The sequence below is a fragment of the Artemia sp. Qi Xiang Cuo genome, chromosome 15, assembly GCF_049724085.1.
Source record: "Artemia sp. Qi Xiang Cuo chromosome 15, ASM4972408v1, whole genome shotgun sequence".
NCBI classification, from domain to species: Eukaryota; Metazoa; Arthropoda; class Branchiopoda; order Anostraca; family Artemiidae; genus Artemia; species Artemia sp. Qi Xiang Cuo.
Window position 1 is genome coordinate 54978457 of NC_142808.1, and position 13918 is coordinate 54992374.

The window sequence follows — 13918 nt, forward strand, 5'->3', positions numbered from 1 at the left end:
TACTCCGTCATTTAGGGGCTCTGTACCATTTTTTGTTTTTACAGGTTATAAATAAATTGAATCTAATTGAATGAAATTCCGGGCTTAAGTCACATGATGTACGTCCAATCTACCATAGTAATTTATGTCCCTGCAGTTAGTACTGCCTGATGGAGACAGTAGTGACTCGAATGAATTTTACACACACTTACAGGGGCTTGTAGCCAGGATCTCTTATTTTTGTCAGGGGGTTCTAATGTCCCTGTTGGGAGGCATATAAATACATGGTATCTAAGCCAAAGTAAATTTAATTTAGGAAAGGAAAATAACAACGGTTATAGACTGTTTCAGTTTTGGGCTCTTCACCAAAACTGTTTTGGTGCAGACACAGAAAATGGGCTCTGCACCATTTCCTGTTTTGACAGGTTATAAATCAATTGAATTTAATTGAATGAAATTGTGGGCTTTAAGTACTTAATGTACCTCCTATTTACCATAGTGATATATGTCCCTGCCGTTAGTACTGACTGACAGAGACAGTAGTGAGTCGGATGACAATAGTTTCACACACTCTTACAGGGGCTTGTAGCTAGGATCTCTTATTTTTGTCAGGGGGTTCTAGCGTCCCTATTGGGAGGAACATATATACATGGTATTCAAGCCAAAGTAAATCATAGGCAGCGCGCTAGCGCCGCCTAAGTAAAGAACGATGTGGGCACAGTTTGTTGTTTTTTTGTTTTTGGTTTTTTCTCCATACCCGGGCACTTCGTATCGAAGGAGTTGTCGTAGAAAGTTGGAAAAGGGCTCATTCGATTAGAAATTGGAGTGGTTAGTGCCCTTTTTAATAGTCGAAAGTGATTGGACGGTCATTAACCCCCCACCCCCCACCACGCCCATCATTCCCCCAAACACATCCAATCAAAATTTTGAGATAGCCATTTTGTTCAACGTAGTTGATTTCCAGATAGAAAATATCTTATTGAGGATGACACTCCCCCACAACCCTCGGGGCAAGGGTTTCAAGTTATGCCCTGGGGGCATATAAGGTTTTCATAGAAGGCGTTGTCGTAGAAGCTTAAAGAAAGGCTCATTCAATTGAAAATTGAATGCCCTTTTTAATAGTCGAAAGTGATTGGAGTGCAACTAGCCCCCCACGCCCATCATTCCCCCAAACACAACCAATCAAAATTTTGAGATAGCCATTTTGTTCAGCGTAGTTGATTTCCAGATAGAATATATGTTTTTGGGGAGGAAACTCCCCCACAACCCTCGGGGCAAGGTTTTTAAGTTATGCCCAGGGGGCATATAAGGTTTTTATAGAAGACATTGTCATAGAAACTTCAAAAAAGGCTCATTAGATTGGAAGTTAAAGGTCTAGTGCCCTTTTTAATAGTTGAAAGTGATTGGACGGTAACTAACCCCCCTCTCACGCCCACCTTTTCCCCAAACACATCCAATTAAAATTTTGAGATAGCCATTTTGTTCAACGTAGATTTAAGTTCTAAAAATATGGTCTTTGAGGATGACAACCCATAACACCCCTCAGGAAAAGGATTGTAAGTTATGCCCTGGTGGCATATAAACTTTTATAGAAAGCGTTATCGTAGAAACTTCAAAAAGGAGTCATTCGATTAGAAATTGAAATGGCTTGTGTCCTGTTTAATAGTCGAAAGTAATTGGAAGGCAACTAACACCCTTTCCACGCCCACCATTACCCCAAACACATCCAATAAAAATTTTGAAATAGCCATATTGTTCCACGCAGTTAAAGTTCAGGAAATTATACCTTTGAGCAGGACACTCCCCTCACAGTCTTAAGAGCAAGGGTTATAGGTTATGCCCTGGGGCCCTATAATTTTTTTTATAAGTTTTTATTGAAATCTTTGTCATAAAAATTTGAAAAAGGGTTCATTCGACTGGAAATTCAAAGGTCTAGTGTCCTTTTAATAGTCGAAAGTGATTTGAGGGCAACTAGCCCCCCCCTCTCTCGCCCACCTTTTCCTCAAACACATCCAATCAAAATTTTAAGATAGCCATTTTGTTCAGTGTTGTGGATTTCCAGATACAAATTATTTTTTTAAGGAGGACACTCCCCCACAGTCCTCAGGGCAAGGGTTGTAAGTTATGTCCTGGCGGCATATAAGGTTTTTTCTGAACGCGGCGTCGTAGAAACTTCAAAAAGGGCTCATTCGATTGGAAATTGAAATGGCTAGTGCTTTTTTAATAGTCAAAAGTGATTGGAAGGCAACTAACACCCCTTCCACGTCCACCATTTCCCCAAACATATCCAATCAAAATTTTTAGATGGCCATATTGTTCCACGCAGTTTAAAGTCCAGGAAATTATACCTTTGAGCAGGACACTCCCCCCACAGTCTTCAGGGCAAGGGTTATAAGTTATGAACTGGGGGCATATAAGGATTTTATTGAAATGTTTGTCGTAGATTGAAAAAGGGCTCATTCGATTGGAAATTCAAAGGGCTAGTACCCTTTTTAATAGTTGAAAGTGATTTGAGGGCAACTAACCCCCCTTTCACGCCCACCTTTTCCCCAAACACATCCAACCAAAATTTGTAGATAGCCATTTTATTCAACGCAGTTGAAAGTTTTGGAAATTAGGTCTTTAAGGATGACAACCCATCCCCCTCACAACCCTCAGGGGAAGGGTTTTAAGTTATGCCCTGGGGGCATATAAGGTTTTTATTGAAATTGATGTTGTAAAAACATCCAAAAGGACTCATTCAATTGACAATAGGAAGGGCTATTGCCCTTTTAATAGTCGAAAGTGATTGAAGGGCAACTAACCCCCCTCTTATGCCCACCCTTTCCCCAAAAATATCAAATCAAAATTTTGAGATATCCATTTTGTTCAACGTATTCGAAAGTTCTGGAAATTAGATCTTTTAGGATCATAACCACTTCAGAGCTCTCACTGCAAGGGTTGTAAGTTATGCACTGGGGGTATATAAGGTTTATATCGAAAGTTGTTGTAGAAATTTCAAAAGGGGCTCATTTGATTGGAAATTGAAATTGCCCTTTTTAATAGTCGAAAGTGACTGGAAAGTAATTACCCCCCCCCTCTTATACCTTCCATTTCTCCAAAAACATTCAATCAAATTTTAGATATAGCCATTTTGTTCAACGTAGTTGAAAGTTCTGGAAATTATGTATTTAAGGACGACAGACCCCCCAGAATCCCCAGGGCGAAGGTTGTAAGTTATGCCCTGTGGGCATATAAGGTTTTTAATGATAGAGACTCTATGATAAAAACTTCAAAAGGGGCACATTCAATTGAAAATTGAGAGGGCAAGTGCCCTTTTTAATAGTTGAAAGTCATTGGACGGTAACTAACCTCACTCTCACGCCCACCATTCCCCCAAACACATCCAATCAAAATTTTCAGATAGCCATTTTGTTCAACATAGTAGAAAGTTCTATAAATTAGGTCTTTGAGGATGACAAACCCCCCCCCCCAGCCCTCAGGGCGAGGGTTGTAAGTTATTCTCTGGGGGCATATAATGTTTTTATTGAAAGTGTTGTAGTAAAAACTTCAAAAGGACTCATTTGATTGGAAATTGAAAGGGCTAGTGCCTTTTTTAATAGTTAAAAGTGATTGGAGAAAGTCTAACGCCCCTCTCACACCCACCATTTTCCCAGACACATCCAATCCAAATTTTGAGATAGCCATTTTGTTCAACGTAGTTGAAAGTTCTGGAAATTAGGTCTTAGAGGATGACAACCACCGTTACAGCCCTTAGGGTAAGAGTTGTAACTTATGCCTTGGGTCATATAAGGTGTTTATAGGAAGTGTTTTCGTAGAAACTCAAAAAGAGCTCATTTGATTGGAAATCGAAAGTCCTAGTACCTTTTTAATAGTCGAAAGTGATTGGACGGCTTGACATTTTTATAGTAAAGATCGATTTTGGTATAATGTATTATTTTTTTTGTTGTTGTTGTTGCTTAGACCAAGGCACTTTGTATCGAAGGAGTTGTCGTAAGAACTTCGAAAAGGCCTTATTCGATTGAAAATAGAAAGGGCTGATGCCCTTTTTAATAGTCGAAAGTGATTGGAGGAAAACTAATCCCTCTCCCATGCCCACCCTCCCCTTTGAATTTATTTTTTAAAAATAAATTTTGCAATAATATTAAATCAAAATGCAGTGTTTTAATGCTAATTCCCAATAAGGCATCTCAGCTGAATCCCAAGAACGACTGAGGGTATTATGTTCAAACTTTTGGGGCTGCTTCTGCTCTTAATATTTAACGAAATAAAAATAGCGTAAGTGTATCCAAGCTATTAAAGAAAGTATACAGATTTTTTTGCAAATGCTATCAATTCTTCCATTTCAGGTCAACTAGCAGAGGTATGAAACTAAATTAAACACTTCTACTTGTGTCCAGATTTTTAAGAGGGTGTATGTTGTTAAAAATTACTGAAAATTTTTCTTCAGCATACAAATAGAAGGCCAAACTGTAAATCTTTAAAAAAAATGAAAAGATTTAAAGCATTTTTTTCTTTTTCACTGAAAAGACTAAGTCGATATAAAATGAATAGAAATTAATTAAAAAAACGTTTTACACAAAATAAGTTTATCAAAGAAAAGTGAAGAACTCCATTAAACCAAAAATGAGCAAAAATAGAATCAAATAATCTACAAAGCGTGGAACTACCAAAAATCAGCATCGATAAATAAATGAAACTCAAATCGAACAGAAATTACAATAAATAACCGAGTCAAACTCAAAACGAGCAGAAATTAACATAAGTTGAGCTCAAAACCTCTATGCCTTCCCAAGGCCAGAACATAATCTACACTTCACTTAAAAAAAATACAAATGAATATGCATTGTCAGTTTAATATACATATACTGATATTTAGTAACCAAAATCTTAATATTATTTGATTTATTAAAGTTATAAAAGTAAAAACATTTACTTTTGCAATGAATAGCGTCAATCAAGCCTCGGAATCATCTTACCAATTACGATGCTAACCCCAACCTGCTCTTGATATCCTGACGACCCTAAGATTGAACCTCCTTGACAAGAGTGGTATGAAAATTGCCGCTTGGGATATTCTGACTTTGAATATACTAGGTACCGATCTACTTCTCGCAAATGAACTCACGCAATATTGCGCTATATAAAAACATTTGCCAGGAAAAAGTGATAAATTCTACCAATATATTCTTTTTTGGTCGGGTTTTGAAACACAAGAAGAGCTTGTGTCGGACTGGTTCTGCATAAGAGAGATAGAAAGGCGCTTATATCCAAACGCGATAATAGAAAGTCTTTTCCAAGCCCAATTGCAACATCGTCATAGAAGACTCTTTGTAGTGATATGCTATGTGCCAATATATTAGGTAACCCCAATGTTAAGGACCCGCTCTAGAGTGACTCTGTGCATCTTATATCTTCTGCCACTCCCCAAGATATACTGCTTATTTTTGAGAACTTTCACGCTACCGTTGGTGATCCCACAGGTATTTGGAAGGACATCGTAAGACATGTTGCTTCAGACGCAACTAGTGACAGTGGAAATCGTTTGAACTATCATTACAGCACTCACTAGCTTGCTATTTCAAACATAATTTAAGAAAGACCTTGAATTCACCAGCATCCATGGTATAGTAAAGATGGCATCGCAAAAAAATGATTTATCATATAATTATCTCTCGGCAATGGAAGCTGTCGGTCTGTAACTACCATTCCTTTCGTGGACACCGACTTGGACACCGATCATCGACTTGTAGTTGCAAAAATTCATCTGAATTTGAAATACCAGATAGCTTAACATCTCTTCGTGATTCTAAGCCACCACAGTCTTGATGCTTCTGCAATTAAAGCCCAGTTCACAGTCGAGATAACAAATCGTTTTGAAAACGAACCCCTTCTTTTGAATATTGAAGTAGTGTGATTCTTGTTTAAAACTGAAGTTATAAATGCAGCTAGATTAACTCTTGACTTGCAAGTTCAAATTAAACAGCCATCACTGTGACGGGAGGCTTGAAGACGTCTAAAATAAACTTATATACGATGCTCTCAAATTATTTCTTGACACTAGAGCAGATAAGCTACAAGAAGCTACCACGAAAAACGGTCTTAGAGCGTATAAACATTTGCGCAATCTCACTAGCTAGCATTATCAACAAATAGAAAACGTAATTTGTGCACACGGGATGTGTTACTTGAAGATATTGTATCCGACCATTCAAGGTAGACTTAGTGCTTTTCGTCTCTAGTGACCACGAATCCTCTCTCTCCATTTGTGGAGTCTCCAGCCATCCCGCTATCTTTGATCCATGACGAAATCATTAATTTTGAAATTGAGCTCTTGTCATTGATAGAAATTCAAAATGAAGTAAAGAGACTGTAAAGAAAATCGCAAAGCTCCTGGTTTCCGTGGACTCCCATCAGGGCTGCTCAAGAGTGACGGCAGCATTTTGATATGGCTCCAGATGCTATTCACTGGAATACGGGTCTCGGAAATTGTCCCGAAAGCCTGGGATACAGGAATAGTCCTAACACTGTGAAACGGGGAAGGTTCCAATAAGGAGGGTTCTAATGATAGAGGAATAACACTTCTTTGATCACCAGGAAATCTCTTCTCTATAATGCTTTTGCAGTGGTATTTTGTACACGTCCATGAAAACACAAATTAGAGCAGTCTGTTTTTACACCTGGCTAATCAAAGACAGAACAGATGTTCGCCATAAGGTGAATCATTAAGAAGAAGAACGGATTCCGCCAGCAGAATTTATAGCTTATTGCGATTCCAAAGCAGAACTCGACTCTGTTGATCGAAATTCTCTATTGAATATCCTTTCAAAAAGTAATTTCTCGATCACCAAAAACCAAACAGAAGAGATTTATTATTTTACTTACCTTGGTTGCATTATATATTTGGACACCTGCATCATCCATAGAGCTCTTTCACGCTTGGCTTAGGCCTCTGCCATCTTCAGTTGGCTGAGCCATATTTGGAAGAAGCTGATGATCAAACGAACTACAAAATGAGAATCCTCGGAGCCTCTGTCTGTTTGATAGTGCAGTGCGAACTTGAGACATTGCCTGGACTGCAACTTCCCAGTGCCATCTCAATGCACTTCAATCTTAGTGGCTCCAGAAAACTGAGGGAATCCCATAAATGGACTTGTGTGTCTGTGAAGTACGGCTTTCCAGTTGCTCTTTACAAACAAGGACAGCGTGTAGACCCTTCGCTGGTTCAGACATCTTCTTTGGCTTCCTGCCCACACTCCGGTTTCAATTCTGTGTAACTTTCAGCCAATAAGTAGCGGCTAGAAACATCCAAAAGGAAGGCCCAAGCTCTGGTGGAACGAAAATCATGAAAAATTCCTGGAGCGGACTGGAAATCCACTGTCAGACACAGAGGCACTTGTTGCTGGCTGCACCACGCGGAGAAGTAAGGTCTGAGAATTAATAGAGGATTAAGTGACTAAAGAACCGAAGGAAGGTTTCATATAATTTTCTACTAAGTCATGGTAAATAATTTTATGGCAAGTAACTGCATATTTTAGAATGGCCCTTGAAATAAATTCACTCGTACCTGTCCTTCTAAAACTACTAAAACGCAATTTTAATTTCGGACTATGCGCACATAGGCCCACATAGGTCTTCTTTATAAAAAAAAAAAAAAAAAAAAAAAAAAAAAAAAAACTGGAAGTTATATCCAGCAAACACACAGTTGCTGAGGCAATATTGATGTGAAAGAAAAAGAATAACCAACACAACTAGGTCTGTCTATTATGAACATCAAAATACTAAAGATCATAATTGTAACTTGATTAATAAAATGCACCTGGTCAAAATGTATGATCTTAGAATGATTGTTTTCCTTAAATAATGCTTCCAACAAAAGATTCGGTGTTTCTCCTGGAAGAATGTAAATTTTCTTTATTGTTGTTATATGAAATGAATTATTTTGAAGGAAAAGAGAATGGAATAAATTGTAAAGAAATGGAAATGATTTTTGGAATATTTTACTTCAGCAATCACCAAGATCTGCTTTTCCAAAATTTTGACGTAAACTTCTTCTAACAACAGAGCAATAACGAAAGACTCATGGCTAATATTGTCTAAATATATTGATATACATAGACAGGATATCCCAGTTCTTGTAAAAAATTAGTCACCACAACAACCTTAAAAATTTTTGGGGTCGTTGGCAAAGCATCTGCCAAAAATTAGCAGATACAATTTCGTATTTCTATTACGAAATATTTTTATTGATGTCTCATAGATTGACCTCCCCTGGCATATCTTTAAATCCTCAGCTGCTGTAAATTGGAATTTAAAACATTCCAAAGCTAATGAAATTTTAGGATGTAAACAAAATGGATTTGCTAGCAAATCCTGAAGGTGATCAGACATTACCCTTAAAATTGACTTTTGCATTAGAACCCTTCACAAATTATTTAGGCAATTCTGAAGTTAAATATTTAAGACGAAAGACGAGGACATTAAATATATTAAGACGAAAGACGAATATTTAAATATTTAAGACGAGGCCTGATATGCCATTTATCCAGAGACTGCAGAAGTTGAACTTCTTGCAACTCCTGATTCAGAATCTCTTACTTTTCTTTCTTGTTCTTGTCCTTCTCTTCATCTTTATTTTCCCAGTGATGACTGTATGAAACCGATTGTCACACAAAGCTAAGTGAGAGTGGGAATTTACATGGGATAAAATGGATAAAATGGGAATTACTACTTTCTGCCTTTTTTTTCTGCAAGACGATAGTTATGGCCTTGATAGGAAACATCTGAAATCCAAAGGAATTTCTGAGACATCCAGTCGCTCTAGACCTGCGCTTTGTATCTCACAGTTTCAAACAGCTCATGGTAACGAACTGTAAGTAAGGACCGACCAGGGTCAATAGTAACTAAAACTCTCAGGTTCTCGGTTCTAGAGAGCCTGAGAGATTCATTTACTACTGGCTCGGGACGCTCGGTAATGTCTGATCACCTTCAGGATTTGCTAGCAAATCCATTTTGTTTACATTCCTGAAATCCGTCTCTTGTTTCCGTTAAAAGAACGCTTGAAAGACAAAACTCTGCTGGTAAATGGTCGACTGGGTATCTGGATAAATGGCATATCAGGCCTCGTCTTAAATATTTAAATATATTAAGACGAAAGACGAATATTTAAATATTTAAGACGAGGCCTGATATGCCATTTATCCAGATACCCAGTCGACCATTTACCAGCAGAGTTTTGTCTTTCAAGCGTTCTTTTAACGGAAACAAGAGACGGATTTCAGGAACCTAATCCGCTGAGGACATTCCAAATAGGCATGCAGTGTTGATGCAAGTTCAATCAGTTGTTTAATATGTGCTGCGTGCTTTAATATTTGTATTTCGCTTAATGCTGACAAAAATCATAAGGAGGAATAAATAATGAAAATTGTTATAAATTCTACGGGTTGATAATTCATTATGTGTAAACTTTTTCTTCTATTTCTTAAAAAAGGACTTAAAAATTTTCAATATATATAAGCCTCCCTTACCTCCCCTTTCCCTGGATCCTAGGCTGCGTGTCCAACTCTTTTGATCGACTACTGGGCTCAAATTGCTACTTTTTTGTATATTTTTATGAGAAAATTTAAATTCAACCAATTGCGTGAGCTCAGAATGATAGGGGTGACAATAACACTGCCTATGTGATGAGCGATAATAAGACAAGATATATTTATTTTAGCCCGCCTACAGAATAAAAAAAGAAGTTGAATAAAGAAAATACATAAAGAAAAGTCAACTTCTAAAAAAGAAATATACATAATACAAAATTAATCCAAATAGCACTCGTAAATGATGCTAAATAGCAGAAAATCAAGCAAACGATTCTTCAAATAAGGACAAAACCCCGATAAAACTGCTCAGTTTTATATTGCGAATCCCAAAGTGGCAAAACATACAGAGCGTGAGGCAGAGCCAGGTTACTATATAGTTTAGCAAAGGCGAACTTACTAGAATTATACTTAGGTGCAGCAAGTTTGGCATAGATGGCACGGAAACTTGATATGGCATTTTCAACAGTAAATACACGAGTACTACGCTTATCTTGACCATAAGCGTGCTCAGGTATTTTATCAAAGTAGACTCTATAATATATTTGCTTATTATGACAACAGATAAAGAAGATACCGCTTTATCTCAGGTATTAGAAGCAAGAAAGTCATTCTTAGCAGCATTAACATTAAGTCCTAGAAGCTTGTAACTGGAAATCAAAGAATCAATGTTTGCCTGGAAAGTAGGAAGACTTGAACTGATAAGCAGGACATTATCTGCGTTGCAAATCAAACTGAGATCAATAAGGTCACTATAAATTCAAATATTAATCGTCCTAGTTTAAGTGGTTGCAAGAATATTAAAAATGATAGGACTTAAAATTGAACTTTGCCTGAGTCCTCTAATAATACAGATAGGCCCAGTTAAAAGACCATTTTCAAGTTCAACCCTAATATAACTATGGCTATACTAATGTGACAGAAACGAAAGTAACTCCAAAATCAATCCGAGTAAAAATACTACAATAATGGTTTTATGATTTGCTTAGGCCACTGTGTATTGAAGAAGTTGTCATAAAAACTTCAGAGGTGGCTCATTTCATTAAAGTTTAAAGTTCTAATGCCCTTTTTAAAAGTCAAAATTGATTGGAGGGCAACAAGACCTCCAACCACATTCTTGTATCTGCTCCCCCCTAGATCAAATTTTATGGATAGTCGTTTTGTTTAAAATAGTATAAAAATTCAATAACTGCGCTTCCGGGGATTAAACGACCTCCAAAGCCCATGGGAAATGGACTCTAAGTCACGGAAGTTGCCTATTGTTTTTATAGAGTTTTTTTTTGTTGGAGAAGGTGCGAAAGTCTTATCCTGTGTCTTCAAAAAGGACAAGGGTGTTAAAGAAAAACTTAGGAATTTTTAGGGAAATGTTGAAATAATGAGAAAAAAACTGTATGTTTCATTCAGTATGTCACTGATCTCCCCATGCCAGTTTTCTCGATGTTTTTCGTGCTTACTTGGCCAACAGTGGTAAAAGTAGAACATCAATCAAATGATTAAAATTAACTAATTGTTCTATAACTGGTTTATATTTAAGATTTTAAAATTTTACTATATACTAATGGAAATCACATTGGGAAATACATAAAGAAAATTACCATAAGTCAGAGTGAGTTGCTGTTCCCTAAAATACTTTAAAGTGAAAACAAAATATGTTTCTTTGAATTGGAGAAGTAAAAACTAAAACCACCATATATATTTTAGAGGATTAGAAAAAGTTTGAAACTAAATTTCTTGTGAAAAAGGCGGTTAAGCACAATTATGGAATTTTTGGAGATAATGCTCTCCAGACTTTTCAAAAAAAAGAAAAGCGGGTGAGCAATCCCTAAAACATAGGTTAAAAGAACATGGATCTAGAAGAATTTAGAAGACGTGTGTTTTCTTTGAAGCCTTTGTTCCCTTAGGGATAAACATATTGCTGATGTCTGACTTTTTACGGCCGATGTATTGTCCAATTTAACTGATAAAACTTGCTTATTTATTTTCATACTTCAGCCTGGCAGTACTGAGAAAATGGAATTGCCCTGATTACTTCACAATTTCGAAGAAATCATAATAAAAACCACAGAAAATAAGGGTTTGTAGGAGAAGACCCGAGACGGATCAAGGGGACATAGAAGTTTCTATTTTGATGGCTCTGGGACTTCCTGGGTTGTCTTTTGGTCTTTTTAAACCACTAAATTCAATGTTCAAAACTATTTCCGGTTAATATTACGAATAGTTTTATTAAGCTATCGATTCCCTGTGCATTTGAATGGAGTAATTCTCAAGATACATCGCAGTGCTATTTGGGGTTAAACGATTATAGCTCCAATTATGTATCTCATTTGTTTCAACTTTCAAACATACGCTATATTAGTGATTATCACAAATATTTAATTTATGGCATAATTTTTTGAATTGAGGAAAATTCAAACTTGAAACAGTAGTTCTCCTATCTGTGAGATTAACCTAACGAAGATACAAAGGTTTGACGCTTTTAGGTAATATTTGGAAAAAATAGGGCTAATTAGAGTACTGAAACCACTTTCCTGCCATTTGAGTTTTCTACTACTAATACATAATTCTAAGGGAGAAGACATTGATGAAAAGTATTTATGTTTTAAAATAGTCAAGGTAATCTGATTGTCACAAAGGATTTAAATCCAAAATAAATTATTTCCAGGAAACTTATTTAGAAAGGTTGAAGACCTGTTGTTTTTGATCACCAGCTGCTTACTGTAAATAAAGACACAACAGACCCAATTCTCTTTAAAAAACTTAAAGAAAGGTTGAAGACCTGTTGGTTTTGACCACCAGTTGCGTGTTGTGATCCATGACTGGTGTATATTATGATTTGAAAAACATCTTTAATTTAGCACACATTCTTTGTAATTTAGAATGTTTGCAGTTAGACAGACTCCTCACTTACTCACCCCCATAATTCAAAGATACTCACAAATAATTCAAAGATACTGACAGATAGTCTTTTACAGGATGAAAGATACTGCGACGCAGTAGATAGACTCACCGGTTATCATGTCGATTCCTTACTATGCATGCCTATTATCAACGTGGAGGATGATGTGATCGCAGTCGCTCAGGTCATCAACAAATCAGAAGGAGTCAGCTTTTCAAATCATGATGAAAAGGTAAGGGTATAGAGTTCTAATGCTTAGTTTAGCAGGCGTGAATTTTCACTTAGGTGCATTTCTAGGTATCCAAAGGAGTAAATGTCTTGGTTTAGGAGAACTTTTAGTCTACTCCTGTTTTTGATCAGAGTTTAAAAAATTGTCTTTGTGGATAGTTCTGTCAAACATAAATAAAGTGTTCCTGCTTGAAAGATAGACGGCTCTTCGGAAGACTTAACAGAATTAAAATTTCATACAGCTGAGAATCAGCTGCTGTCGTCTCTTGGTTGGTTCCTTTCCCATCATGAGGCATAATGAGGCATTATGAGGTTATTGATGTTTCCACGATGAGGTTTTATGCAGATACATACAGAGCTGTGTTTGATTTTGTATCAGCCGTAGGACAAATTGTTTTGGCTATTTTATGATTGTTCCTTTTTTATGATACCCCCTAAAATTGATAGTTAGTTAAAATCATTATTGACATTACGGTGATTTAAGAAAACTATTCAATATCAAAATATTTTGACCCGTATACTTGACAAAATCTTTCCTGAAAGAAGCTCTCTAATGGACTTGAAGTGCTCTTTAAGAAAAGAAATATTTCTTGTATTGGGCTTCGTGTGTTGATTATTCATAATGCTGTTTGTTTGATTTAAATATCAGCCTTACTGGTAATTACGATCACTGTCACTCAGGTCATCAACAAATCGAAATGATTCAGCAGTTTATCAGCACTGATGGTGATGTGGTCACCATCGCTCAGGTCATCAGCAAAAGGATTCATTATATTGGCATTATAAATCCCGACTAAAAGACAAAAACATAATGATGTCCAACTAGATTCTCCAAGACGCTAAATCTTCGGCAACCAAGTTTTAAATTCTTCATATTGGCAATTGGTCGGATTGTTTTGGTTGAAAAAAAAGTTCATGAGTCTCATATTACGGCCGGTAAAATGTCATCTAAAATAAATGAAAGTTTTCTATTTGAAAAATAACCTACTTAATATATTCATTTATTTGCAACCTAAACGCCAAAAAAGGTACAAAGAAAAAAGTCAGAAACAGAAAAGAAAAAAACACTTCAAATTAAAAAAAAAAACTGACAAATATAATGAAATTGTTTTCTTTATATTCTATCCTAAATAGCTATTCCAAGAAGTCCTTATTTCAATAAACTTAATAGAGAGATTTTAGAGAATTTCATTCTCAGACATAATGACCAAAATTCAAACGGTGACGT

The 13918-nt window shown here is 36.4% G+C and overlaps 1 protein-coding gene across 1 annotated transcript in view; it reads left to right on the plus strand.

Annotated features, from left to right (window-relative positions):
* Positions 1–12706, plus strand: part of LOC148943867 (dual 3',5'-cyclic-AMP and -GMP phosphodiesterase 11A-like) — a 316296-nt gene extending 303590 nt beyond the window's left edge. Inside the window, exon 7 of the mRNA XM_089101266.1 lies at positions 12539–12706. Coding sequence (XP_088957392.1) covers positions 12539–12706 — 168 coding nt within the window. The remainder of the gene's footprint in view (positions 1–12538) is intronic.
* The last annotated feature ends 1212 nt before the right edge of the window (positions 12707–13918 follow it).